We start from the raw sequence: 15,121 nt of genomic DNA on the forward strand, positions 1-15,121 counted from the left end.
CTTTCTTTGCAAATGATGGTCTCTTTAAGAACCAATCACAATATTCTCCATTTGATCACGATCAGAAGTAATCAGTCGGTGGGCGGTGGTGACGCACGCCTTCAATCCCAGCACTTGGGAGGCAGAGGCAGGCGGATTTGTCTGTTCGAGGCCAGCTTGGTCTACAGAGTGAGTCCCAGGACAGCCAGGGCTACACGGAGAAAACCTGTCTCGAAAAACAAGAAGAAGAAGAAGAAGAAGAAGAAGAAGAAGAAGAAGAAGAAGAAGAAGAAGAAGAAGAAGAAGAAGAAGAAGAAGAGGAAGAAGAAGAGGAAGAAGAAGAAGAAATCAGTCAGTGCAAATGAGGGGCTGTTTTTGCAACAACCAAAACACTCACTGTAAACCTGTCACAATGGCCATGCTATGCGAATAAATGTCTATATATGTGCCATTCAGAGCATTCTACATTTGATCACATAGAGAAATAAGCATTCAATGCAAACAAAGGCTTGTATTTAGACCAATCACAACACTTATTTTATATCATTAACTATAGCATTCATATGCAAATGAATGTCTGTGTATGCACCAATCACAGAGATCTTCATTTGACTAGTGTTAGAACTACTCATTCAATGCAAATGATGTCTTCTATTTGGACCAATCAGAACACTCCCATTAATCACAACACAATGGCCTTGTTATGCAAATGAATGTCTATATATGGACCAATTACAACATTCTACATTTGGTCACGTACAGAAGTAAGCATTCAATACAAATGAAAGCTTGTATTTGGACCAATGACAGCACTCACCAGTCACAATGGTCTTTTCATGCAAATGATAGTCTTTATTGGCTCCAATAACAGTGATCTTTATTTGATCACTGTCATAAGTAATCATTCCATTTGTGCCAGTTAGAATTCTCACATCCAGACACATGGCTTTGTTACACAATGATGGTCTCTGTATGTACCAATCACAACATTCCCCATTTTATTGCATTTATTAGTAACCAGTAAATGCAAATGAAGGCTTTGTTTTGCACCAATCAGAACATTCACTTTAAACCTGTCACAATGGCCTTGCTATGCAAATAAAGGTCTCTGTATTCACCAATCAAAACATACTCCATCTTATCACATAGAGAAGTAAGCAGTCAATGCAAATGATGGCTTCTATTGGGACCAATCACAACACTCAGTTAAAACCTGTCACAATGGCCTTACTATGCGAATGGATGTCTATATATGTACTATTCAAAGCATTCTCCACTTGAGCACATACAGAAGTAATCATAAAATGCAAATGAAGACTTGTATTTGGACTAATGTTCTTGCTATGCAGATGAAGGTACCTGTATGCACCAATCAAATCATTCTCCATCTCATCACATAGAGAACTAAGGAGCCAATTCAAATGAAGGCTTGTTTTTCCACCATTCACAACACATAGTTTAAACCAGTCACAATGGCCTTGCTATACAAATGAAGGTCTGTGAATGCACCCATCACAGAATTCTCCATTTGATTACATAAGGAAGTAATCATTTAGTGCAAAAGAAGGCTAGTATTTGTACCAGTCAGAACACTCACATTACTCTAGACACAATGGCCTTTCTTTGCAAATGATGGTCTCTATAAGAACCAATCACAGCATTCTCCATTTGATCACATACAGAAGTAATCATAACATGAAAATGAGTTAGGAATCTTCCTTCTCCTGCATTCTGATTATCATTAGAATTGGTCTTTTCATTGTTTCCTGAATTTCTTAGATGGTTTGGGTCAGGAATATTTTTTATATTTTGAATTTTCTTTGACAGTTTTGTCAATCTCTCCAACTGTACCTTCTACACTTGAGATTCTCTGTTCAATATCTTGTATTCTGTTGGTAATAGTTACACCTGGAATTTCTGACCTCTTTCCTAGGTTTTCCATTTCCAGGTTTGCCTCCATTTGTGTTTTCTTTATTGTTCCTACTTCCACTTTTAGGTCTTGGATTGCTTTATTCATTTCCTTCACCTTTTTCCCCTGTGTTTTCATGTATTTCAATCAGTAAATTATTGATATCCGACTTAAAGGACTCTATTATCTTCATAAAATAGGATTTTAGGACAGATTCCTGGTTTTCAGGTCTGTTGGTGTATTCAGGGATGTTGTGGTGGGATTCCCATGTATTTTGGCTTCTGTTGCTTATGGTCTTGTGCTTGCCTTTCGCCATCTGAATATTTCTGGTGTTTGTTGGTCTGGGTCTCCAGTAGGCCTGTGGCCCTGGCTGTATCAGACCACTGGTGAAAGGTTCCAACTGGAGGCACTTCACGGGGCAGAGAAGCTGCTGATCTGTTGCCCTTGCTGCAGTAGATCTCCTGGGAGGCCTTCAGACTGTTGGGTCTTCAGTGGAGCAGTCAAGCTATTGTTCAAGTGCTCTGAGTGCAGCAAATCCTCAACTGCTCTGAGTGCAGAGGGTCCTCAACTTCTCTGAGTGCAACAGGTCCTCTAGGATGTACCAGAATGTGGTGTCTTCACTGGAGCAGATCAACTTGGAGCCTGCCTCAGCAGCAAGGTCCTGGCAGAAGAAGTAGAAGGGACAGAAGGGCCCCAGTTTTTTCTTTCTTTTTTTAATATTTCCTGCAGCATCTGTCTGCACACTGGAACTCACCCTGTGCCCAGCTCTCGTTATCCAAATTTCTCCCAGAGAGAACTGGTCTTCCAGGAGTGCTAACCAACAGGCTTATAAGAGCAACATGTCACAGACAGAGAAAGCAATACCAGCTAATGCCAGTGATAACTAGATGGCAAGAGGGAAGAGCAAGAACAGAAGAAAAAGAAACCAAGGCTAATTGAAATCATCAGAACACATTTCTCCCACCACAGCAACCTGGAAACCACAAGACACTTGAAAAACAGGACTCTGATTTAAAATCACATCTCATGATGATGATAGGGGACTTTAAGAAGGACATAAATATCTCCCTTAAAGAAATACAAAAGAACACATGTAAACAGGTAAAAGAAATCCATAAAGAAGAAACACAAAAAAAATCATTTAAAAATTACAGTAAAACACACACACACACAAAAGTGAAGGAATTCAACAAAACCATCCAGGATCTAAAATTGAAAATACAAACAATAAAGAAATCACAAAGGGAGATAACCCTGGAGATAGAAAACCCAGGAAAAAGATCAGGAGACATAGATGAAAGCATCAAAAAGAGAATGCAAGAGATACAGGAGAGAATCTCAGGGACAGAAGATACCATAGAACACATCGAAAGAAAAGTCAAACAAACCCAAAAGATGAGAACCACATAAACATAATTCCACCTCTAACAACAAAAGTAACAGGAAGCAACAATCACCATTCCTTAATATCTCTTAATATCAATAGACTCAATTCCCCAATAAAAAGGCATAGACTAACATACTGGATATGTAAACAGGACCCAACATTTTGCTGCATAGAGGAAACACACCTCAGTGACAAAGATAGACACTACCACAGGGTAAAGGGCTGGAAAAAATTTTCTAAGCAAATGGTCCCAAGAAACAAGCTGGTGTAGCCATTCTAATATCAAATAAAATCTACTTTCAACTAAAAATTATCAAAACACATGAGGAAGGACACTGCATATACATCAAAGGAAAAAGCCACCAAGATGAAAACTCAATTGTGAACATCTATGCTCCAAATGCAAGGACACCCACACTCATAACAGAAACTTTGCTAAAGCTCAAAGCACACATTGCACCTCATGCAATAATAGTGGGCAACTTCAATGCCCCACTCTCATTAATGGACAGATCATGGAAACAGGAACTAAACAGAGACACAGTGAAACTAGCAGAAGTTATGAATCAAATGGATTTAACAAATATCTATAGGATATTTCATCAGTACCTCATGGTACCTTCTCAAAAATTAACCATATAATCAGTCACAAAACAGGCCTCAACAAATACAAAATGATTGACATAATCCCATGTATCCTATAAGATCACCACAGACTAAGGCTGGTGTCAGTAGCAAGAAAAACAACAGAAAGCCCACATACATAAGGAAGCTGAACAATGCCCTACTCAATTATAATATGGTCAAGGAAGAAATAAAGAAAGAAATTAAAGACTTTTTAGAATTTTATGGAAATGAAGACACAACATATCCAAACTTATGGAATACAATGAAAGCAATACTAAGAGCCAAACTAACAGCTCTGAATGCCTCTAAAAATAAACTGAAGAAAACATAAATTAGCAACTTAACAGCGTGTCTGAAGGCTCCAGAACAAAAAAAGCAAATTCACCCAAGAAGAATAGACAACAGGAAATAATCAAACTCAGGGCTGAAATCAACCAAGTAGAAACAAACAAACAAACACTATACAAAGAATCAACAAAACCAGAAGCTGGTTCTTTGAGAAAATTAACAAGATAGATAAACCCTTAGTCAGACTAACCAGAGGGCACAGGGACAGTATCCAAACTATCAAAATCCTAAATGAAAAGGGAGAGATAACAACAGAATGGAGGAAATTTTAAAAATCATCAGATCCTACTACAAAAATCTATACTCAACAAAACTGGAAAATGTTGATGAAATGAACAATTTTCTAGAGAGATACCAAATACCAATGTTAAACCAGAATCAGATGAGCCATCTAAATAGTCCCATGACCCTTAAAGAAATAGAAGCAGTCATTAAAAAATCGCCCAATCAAAAAATCCCACGAGCAGATGGGTTTAGTGCAGAATTCTATCAGACCTTCAAAGAAAACCTAATACCAATACTCCTCAAACTATTCCACAAAATACATACAGAAAGAACACTACCCAATTGTTCACTGTTATGCTGATACCAAAACCACACAAAGACACCACAAAGTAATTGTACTTCAGACTAATTTCCGTTATGAGTATTGATGCAAAACTACTCAATAAAATTCTCACAAACTGAATCCAGGAACACATCAAAATGATCATTCATCATGATTAAGTAGGCTTCATTCCAGGGATGCAGAGATAGTTCAATACAGAAATCCACCAACATAATCTACTACATAACAAAACTCAAAGAAAAAAATATACAGGGTCATTTCATTAGATGCAGAGAAATCATTTGACAAAATTCAACATACCTTCATGTTAAAAGTCTTGGAAAGATCAGGAATTCAAATCCCATAAACATAGCAAAACATAGCAAAAGCAATATACATATAACCAGTAGCCAACATTGAACTAAATGGAGAGAAACTTAAGCAATCCCACTAAAATCAGGGACTAGACAAGGCTGCCCACTCTCTCCCTACCTATTCAATATAGTACTCAAAGTTCTAGTTAGAGCATTTAGAGAACAAAGGGTCAAAGGGATACAAATTGGAAAGGTAAAAATCAAAATATCACTATTTGCAAATGATATAATACTATACTTAAGTGACCCCAAAAATTCCACCAGAGAATTCCTAAACCTGATAATCATCTTCAGCAAAGTCACTGGATATAAAATTAACTCAAACAAATCAGTAGCCTTCTTCTATTCAAAGAATAATTGGGTTGAGATAGAAATTAGGAAAACAACACACTTCATAATAGTCATAAATATAAAGTATCTTTGTGTGACCCTAATCAAACCAAAGAAAGATCTATATGACAAGATCTCCAAGTCTTTGAAGAAATAAATTAATTAATTAAAAACAACAACAACAACAAAAAAACCCTCAGAACATGGAAAGATCTCCCATTCTCGTGGATTAGCGGGAATAACATAGTCAAAATGGCTTTCATCAAGATGATGAAAGCAATCTACTGATTCAATGCAATACCCATTAAAATTCCATCTAATTCTACATAGAGTTAGAAAGAGCAATTCTTAAATTCACTTGGAATAACAAAAAACCCAGGACAACAAAAACTTTTCTCAACAATGAAAAAATCATCTGGGGGAATCACTATCCCTGACCTCAAGTTGTACTATAGAGCAATCATGATTAAAACTGCATGGCATTGGTACAGTGAGAGGCAGGCTAATCAATGGAATAGAACTGAAGACCCAGAAATGAACCTATACACCTATGGTCACTTGATCTTTGACAAAGGAACTAAAACCATCCAGTGGGAAAAAAGACAGTATTGTCAACAAATGGTGCTAGTTCAAATGGCAATCAGCATGTAGAAGAATGCAAATTGATCCATTCTTATCTCTCTGTACAAAGCTCATCTCCCAGTGAATCAAGGACCTCCACATAAAATCAGATAAACTGAATGTAATATGAAAGAAAGTGGGGCAAAATCTTGAACGCATGTACATAGGGGAAATTTTCCTGAACAGAACACCAATGTCTCATGTTCTAAGATTAAGAATGGACAAATGGGACCTCATAAAATTCCTAAGCTTCTGTAAGGCAAAGGACACTGTCAATAGGACAAAATGGCAATCAACAGATTGGGAAAAGATCTTTGCCCATCCTACATCTAATAGAGGGATAATATCTAATATATACAAAATCTCAAGAAGTTAGACTCCAGAGAAACAAATAACCCTATTAAAAATTGAGGAGCAGGGCTAAACAGAGAATTCTCAATTGAAGAAAGTCGAACGGCCAAGAAGTACCTAAAGAAATGTTCAACACCCTTAGTCATCAGGGAAATGCAAATCAAAAATACACTGAGATTCCACCTCACACCAGTCAGAATGGCCAAGATCAAAAACTCAGGTAATAGCAGATGCTGGCGAGGATATGGAGAAAGAGGAACACTCCTCCATTGCTGGTGGGATTGCAAGCTACTGAAAACACTCTGGAAATCAGTCTGGCAGTTCCTCAGAAAATTGGACATAGTACTACCTGAGGATCCAGCTATACCTCTCCTGGGCATATACCCAGAAGATGCTCCAACATGTAATAAGGACACATGCTCTACTATGTTCATAGCAACTATATTTATAATAGCCAGAAGCTGGAAAGAACCCACATGTTTCTCAACAGAGAAATAAATATAGAAAATGTGATACATTTACACAATGGAGTACTACTCAACTATTAAAATCAATGACTTCATGAAATTCACAAGCAAATGGATGGATCTAGAAAATATCATCCTGAGTGAGGTAACTCATTCACAAAAAAAAAAAAAAACACATATAATATGTACTCACTGATACGTGCGTATTAGGAAAAGAGTGTGGAATACCCAAGATACAACTCATGGACCACATGAAGCTCAAGAGGAAGAAAGACCAAAGAGTGGTTTCTTCAGTCCTACTTAGAAAGGGGAACAAAATAATCAAGAAAGTAGAGGGTGGGAGTAAAATTTAACCTGATTAAGTACTTGTAAAAATCATTTCTTGGAAGCACCTATAGTACAAGAAAGCACACAGATCCATACATCAGACTAACTCGGAGACAGGGTTTGAGTATACGTGCTATGGGAATGCCAAGGTTCCAGGAGGCAAAGTTTCCTTGAAACTCTTTTCCTCATGACTGTTTTCAGGCTTTAGTGCTACCAAGCAGACTATACTGGAGTGGATGTAGCAGGTCTTATCTTCAGTGTTTACATAACAAAGAGCAATAAGAGGCCATTTTAAACCAAATAAAATGCAGTTTGTTTTCTGAAAGTAAGATTACTTTCCAAAGTACATTAATGGAGAAATACATAAGCTGAGGTAAAACTTATACAAGTTCTTTGTAGTCCATGTGTTTGGCATGATTAGAGCCTTCATTTATAGTTCACTTATGAAAGTATAGAAAACAAACAACCAGAATAACAAATAAAAGTTAGATTCCATGTAGTTAGGTATAACATGGTTAATTCTATGTAGATTACTTACCAGATAATTTCCATTTCAAAATAACTGTATTAGAGAATGCTAATTAGGACTTATATGATTCCCCATTTCTTCTGGACACTTAAAGTATTTATACCTGCCACCATGTGAACAGACTTAGAGATATGTAACCAAATGTAACCTACTTCTCATACCAGAAATAAGATCTGAACTGCCTTCCTAAGTTATTCATTGATGTTCCAGTGCCTTGCACCTTTTCTTCCTTTGTGTTTGGAGGGCTTACCTGAAATGGAAGGATAAAATTGTTTAAAAACAACCACAGCACGAGTCAACCTGCCCTTACTAGTTTTACCACAGAGAATATGGCCAGTGTCGACTCTGATTCTGTTTGTTTGTTTGTTTGTTTCTGAGAAGACATAGTTATGGAACTCTATACACGTTAGACAATGAGTTTTAAATTTCATTAGCTTTGAAGATCAAATCTTTACCAATAGAGTCACTTAAACTACTTACAGATTTCAAAATAACCATTAAATAAGCATGGTTTTTCTATGTCACTGAACCATGACTCAACTAGCCTTATTACAGTGAGTATGGTCAGTGCCTCCTATGTTTCTTTCCTCTTAAAAACATGGCCATAGAATTATGTACATGTTTGAATTTTGTCAACCAAATCTTATCAGTTGCTTATAAACTATATAATTTTATGTTATTCAAGCACATTGATTTACTGTTCTCTTTAGCTCACCTACACCTTTACAATTTTTGAAAAAAAAAATTTGTTTAGAAAATTTAATGACTAAGCCACATACAAGCCACCTTTCCTAGGAATTTTAGTTCTTCCCTTTACCACCATCATGCCAACCATAAAACATGTTCAAACCCATAATATCAGTCCCAGATGTGTGGCCATGAACTCTCTTCTTTTATAAACTCCCTTTGACCTCACTCTAGATCAAGTTTGGAATGAACTTTTCCCTGATCCAATTAAATAATTTATCAATCAGCTTTACCTGACCTAGCCCAGGTCTCACATATCCTTCACTGGTCAATGCAAATGAAGGCTTGTTTTTTCACCAATCACAACACACAGTTTAAACCAGACCCTTGTTATGCAATTATGATCTAAGTATGCACCAATCACAGCATTCTCCATTTGATCACTACATAAATAATCATTCAATGCAAATGAAGGCTTGTAGTTGGACCAATCACAACACTCAGTTTAAACCAGTCACAATGGACTTGGTATGTAAATGAAGGTCTGCAAATGCACCAATTAGAACATTTTACATTTGATCACATACAGAAGTAATCAGTCAATGCAAATGAGGGACTGTTTTTGCAACAATCAAAACACTCACTGTAAACCTGTCACAATGGCCTTGCTATGCAAATGAATGTCTATATATGTGCCATTCAGAGCATTCTTCATTTGATAACATACAGAAGTAAGCATTCAATGCAAATAAAGGCTTGTATTTGGACCAATCACAGCACTTATTTTATATCTTTCACTATGGCCTTTATATGCAAATGAATATCTGTGTATGCACCAATCACAGGGATCTTCATTTGATTATTGTTAGAACTAATCATTCAATGCAAGTGATGTATTCTATTTAGACCAATCAGAACACTCACATTAATCACAACACAATGGCCTTGCTATGCAAATGATTGTCTGTATATGCACCAATTACAGCATTCTGCGTTTGATCACATACAGAAGTAAGCATTCAATGCAAATGAAGGCTTCTATTTGAACCAATCACAACACTCACATGAATACAGGCAGAATGGACTTGCTATGCAAATGACGGTCTCTATATGCACCAATCACAGCATACTCCATTTGATCACATACAGAAGTAATCATTCAATGCAAATGAAGACTTTATTTTGGACCAATCAGAACAGTCACTTTAAAACTGTCACAATGGCCTTGCTATGCAGATGAATGTCTGTGTATGCATCAATCACAGCATTGTGCATACCATCACACAAAGAAGTAAGTATTCAATGCAATGATGGCTTCTATTTGGACCAATCACAACCCTCACATTAATCCAGAAACAATGGCCTTGCTTTATAAATTAATGTTTGTGAATGCACTAATCACAGCATTCTCCATTTGATCACACACAGAGGGAAGCATTCATTGCAAACAAAGGCCCCTATTTGGGCCAATCACAACAGTCACTTTAAAGTAATTACAATGGCTTTTTTATGCAAAAGGTTGCCTCTGTATGTACCAATCCCAACATTCTTCATTTGATCACATACAGAAGTAATCATTCAATGCAAATGCAAGACCAATCCAAAGAGTGTTTTGTACCAGTTAAAACCAAGCCTCTTATGCAAATGAAGGCTATTTAAATCAATGTACTTATTTTTAGCCAAGTAATAATAGTCTTACTGTGTTTGCACTAATCACAGAATTCTTGATTTTATCACTGTCAGAAGATACTGTTTTATGCAAATGAAGGCTTACATTTGAACCAATAATAGCACTCACTTTTAAACCACTCATAAGTGCAGTACTATGAGTACTTCACTTTAGGCAAATAAAGGAATGCGCCTTCACCAATCACAGTATTCACTTTTTTACCAGTATCTGAAGTAAGTATCTTATGCAAATAAAGACTTATATTTGAACCAGTCATAGTCCTCACTTTTAAACCACACATGAGAGCCCTATTATGGCAAAGAAGAGTTGTGTTTGCCCAAATAACACTATTCTCTTTATTACTATCTGATATGTGTATTTTATGCAAAGGAAGGCTTGTGTTTGGACCAATCATAAAATGCCTTCTTTGCAAATGAGTGATCATATTTTTGCCAATCACAATGATGTTTACTTTTAAAGATGATGTAGGCATCTTATTAAATGAAGGTTTGTCTTGGAACCAATGGAACAAGTGTTTAAAACCTTGCCTGTTATGCAAATGAAGGCTTATGCTTAAACCAATCAACACATTTATTTAGCCTTACTATGCAAATGGAGGACTTTGTTTGCATGAATCACAACATTGTTTACTTTTATTGCTACCAACAGCATCTTATACCTATGTCAGCTTGTATTAGACCAATAAAAATTGATTGTTATAGTTAAAACCAAACTTCTTATGTAAATGATTGCTTATGTTTAAGCCAATCAAATCACTTATTTTTAGCCAAGTCACAATAACATTTCTACAAAAATGAAGGACTGTGTTTTCACCAATCAGAGCATTCTCCTTCTAGTGTCAGAAGTAAGCATATTATGCAAATGAAGGCTTGTGTATGGACCAATCACACTATTCACTTTTATATCAGTCATGATAGCCTTACTATGCAAATGAAGGATTGTGTATGCACCAATAACAAAATTGTTTACCTTTATTAATGACGTAAGTATGTTATTCAAATGAAGGTTTGTGTTTAGACCAATCCAAAGAATGTTTTGCACCAGTTAAAAGCAAATATCTTATGCAAACGAAGGTTTAAGTTTAAACCAATTAACTCACTTACTTGTAGCCAAGTCACAATAGCCTTACAATGCAAATGAAGGACTCTGTATGTACCAGTCATAGTATTCTCCATTTAATCACTCTCGGATGTAAGCATTGTATTTAAATGAAGAGTTGTATTTGGGCCAATCATGGCCACATAAACCAGAAATGACTTTGCATTCAAATACTTGTTTCCCTAATATTTTATTATATACTTATTGGTTTATATACTTACCACCGCAAATGTGCCTGCCATTAACCACCTTAGAGATTTATATAGCTAACTCTTTGTGAGCATGGCTTTATCAGAGGAAAATACATTTTCTTTGTAGAGGTGATTCTGCTCATTAATCTAGTGAGTTTGAAATGTGTGTAGTTTAACACAGCTTCCAAACTCCATTTGAGCAGGGTCTTAAATGGCTTTGCATCCCCAAAGTCTTATAAAGGTGGCCTATGGAAAAAGTAAGCAGTTTGGATGTTTATAGCAGGATTACTTAAAACTGAGTTACGCTGGGCAATGGTGGCGCACGCCTTTAATCCCAGCACTTGGGAGGCAGAGGCAGGTGAATTTCTGAGTTCGAGGCCAGCCTGGTCTATAGAGTGAGTTTCAGGACAGCCAGGGCTACACAGAGAAACCCTGTCTCAAAAACCAAAACCAAAACCAAAACCAAAACAAAACAAAACCTGAGTTAAATTCTACTATGCTTTTCTGAGCAGAAATTAACTGGATAATAAAAATGATGCTGTGGAAATACCCCCAATATATATGTTCAGACTTCAAAAGGATTCTCTACACTTTAACTATTTTTCATATATTATTATGTTACAAAATGCACTGTCGTTGTTGGTGGTGGTGGGTTTTTTGTCAACAAGCTAGGGTCATCTGAAAAGAGGGAATTTTGTTGAATAATGATTTTTATGGGTGAGGAACACATAACGAACAGTTCCACCACTAGACAGGCATTCTTGAGTTGTCTTTTAACAAGATGATATGCAGTATTTTAACTTACTTTTACTTATCTCTTCTTGGTAAGGTGGAGTTGGCTCCTGATATTAGCCTTCAATACAAAGGAGAGCTAACCATTGTTTTGCGTTATATTCCTCCAGAGGAGAACCTAATATTCCCAGCAGGACAGCGTCAAGGTAGCGTAAAAATCAATATCCTTGATCAGTAATATTCTGTTTATACAACTGCGTAAGTAGACTTTAGCGATACTTTCCCAATACAACAATGAAATAAAGTTGGAGTAACTGTCTTTTGAGAGTTAAGTACATACTATAATATTTTTAGAGAACAGGAATACATGAAGAAAACCCATACTTAGAAACCAACCCTGATGGGGAGACTCATTACTCATCAGTTCAAAAGATATACAATCTTTCCCAAAGTAGGAAAGATCTCTTATGTGAGGGAAGGGGTTTCTAGGAAGCTGCTCTATGGACTCATTTACAGATACTCGGAGAGTCTAAAGTAAAGAAAAATATCTGGCATAAAACACAAAAAAACAAAGGGAAAATCCAGGTGAGATCAATTTGAATGTTTTCTGGTTTTTTTCCTCCTTCCATTAACATCTTAGGCAGCTACCTTTATCTTGCTATTCATGGCCACTTTCCTCAGTCTTTCCCTGTGAAAGTAACTCATCTCACGGCCTGAGTTTTCCTATGTCAAATGAGCAGTGTCTGTAGTTCTTTGTGTTTGGTTGAATGAAGCTTTATGGTCTTTACCCCATCCATTTTGGCAATGCTGGGAGGTCAGCCTTGAAAACAGGCAAGTAATATTAATCAGACTGATCAGGTTATAGAAAGGAATATATGTATGCGTATATACACATATGCATGCAATAACACTCAATGAAAAAGGAGACCATGAATTTGAAAGAGAGCAAGAAGGGATGTATGGGAGAGTTTGGATGGAGGAAAGGGCAGGATGAAATGATATAATTTTAGAAATAAAAGAAAAGTATTCAAAATAATGTTGTGAAGATTAAATTGGTACATATAAGGTATTTCAAAGAGTATTAAATAAAGGTGGTAGTCACATAGTGGTTATTGCTCATGTTGAACCCATTACATCACAATAAGTATGGGAAGTGAAAAAGTTTTCTCCCAAACAAAAAATTTAACTGAATCAAGAGCTGACCTTGCCTGAAGCTGACAATTTATAAAATGGAAGTTATAGGTTTGTTAAGTTAGTTTAATATATCAAAGTCATAGAAATGTCTCTCTGTATCTGGCTTTCACCATAACTCTTAGTAAGAATGGGATGGTAGACTAAGAAGGATATTTTCCATTCCATTCCTTTAGAAGCTTTACAGGGCTGTGGTTAAAATTTTAAAAAGAAAATAAATAAAAATTAAAGAGAGGTAATGACTTTATGAGTGAAATATATTATGGGAGTACTGGAAGGAACTGGAGAAGGAGAGTACTGGTGGATATAACCAAGAAGTAATCTACACATGTATGAAGTTTTCAAACTTTAAATTTTTATTTATTTATTTAATTTATATTTAAATTAAGTTTAAGTTTAAAATAAAATTATTTACTTGTTTTAATTTATGTATGTCTTTATTTTTCAGTATAGACAAAAATGAAAGACTTATGCAGAAGTCTATTAGGATAGAAATCTTCATAAATATTTATATATTATTTATATATATATATATTGTTTATATATAATAACAAGAAAGCTTGATTGTCAGAAAAGAAAGTAATTATTTGTAGATGCCCTTTGGAAACTGTGAAGTAGACTCTCTAACCTCCTCCACCTCTTCTTTCATTGGTTTGTGCAGAAAAGAAGATCTTTAAAAGGGGAAAGAAGAAAGAGTCATCTTCCATTTCTGGGGGAATACTTGAAGTGTTCATCAAAAAAGCAAAGAATCTGACAGCAGTAAAATCAGGAGGCACTTCTGACAGCTTCGTCAAGGGGTAATTTTGTTTTAGCTCATTTCGGATAAGACTCACTGGTGTGGAGAGGAACTATGAGCCACTAGACAATGATAATTGTGAGAGGTCCACACTCTCCTTATTGGTTGTACTTTGGAAGAACTATCCTTAAGTCCTTGCTTTTATACCTAAAGCAATGTCAGTATGGATGAGAGTTTGTGTTCCAGGTTTTGCTGTGCTTCTAGCACATTTTTTTGAGGTCCCACTACTCTGAAGTTTGGAAGACTTTCCCAGGAGACTCATTACTTAGAAAAAAAACAGCATTGTTTTCTATGTATAATTAGACTTTTATTTTTGCTCTGTTATCATTTGGTACAACAAACAAAATATTAAATACTTGATGTTTTGCTCTCTTGGGGAACATTGTAAAATGCAGAAAAATTGCAGTATCTGCCCGAGAGTATGTGAGAGAGGCTTAAGGACTACCAGGTATATATTATATATTGCATATTATACATACGTAATTATATATGTGTTATACACACACATAGACAGATAGATAGATAGATAGATAGATAGATAGATTGATTAGATATGTAGATATATAGATATATAGATATATAGATATATATAGTTAGGCCATATACAGCAAATGGCAGTTTCTTTTAAAGAGTACTGCCCTTTAAATGGATATTCTTGCCCATTCTAGGCAATCCAAATAGCAAATATCCCTTGTTTCTGACTTTTAGAGAATTCTTCTCATGCAATTAGAGGAACCTGGGCTAAAAGCATATGTTTTCATTCATTTGAGCAAACAGTCAAATGTATATATACTAAGTATTAGATGCTGCACTTTGAAAAATAAATCAGATGTAATAGCTGATCTCACAGAGCACCATGAAACATAGGAGTTAAAGCAAGTTTGTATAATGCCATGCCATTACAAGGAGAAAAAGATGACTAGGGTCTCCCCATTGGTGG

The 15,121-nt window shown here is 35.9% G+C and overlaps 1 protein-coding gene across 18 annotated transcripts in view; it reads left to right on the forward strand.

The window, feature by feature from the left end:
* Positions 1 to 15,121, forward strand: part of Sytl5 (synaptotagmin-like 5) — a 251,243-nt gene that overhangs the window by 226,883 nt on the left and 9,239 nt on the right. For all 18 annotated transcript variants that reach the window (XM_017318467.2, XM_011247463.3, XM_011247469.3 and 15 more), the window contains 2 exons: positions 12,292 to 12,400; positions 14,047 to 14,182. In XM_017318467.2, coding sequence (XP_017173956.1) covers positions 12,292 to 12,400; positions 14,047 to 14,182 — 245 coding nt within the window. The remainder of the gene's footprint in view (positions 1 to 12,291; positions 12,401 to 14,046; positions 14,183 to 15,121) is intronic.

Source organism: Mus musculus, chromosome X, assembly GCF_000001635.26.
Source record: "Mus musculus strain C57BL/6J chromosome X, GRCm38.p6 C57BL/6J".
NCBI lineage: Eukaryota > Metazoa > Chordata > Mammalia > Rodentia > Muridae > Mus > Mus musculus.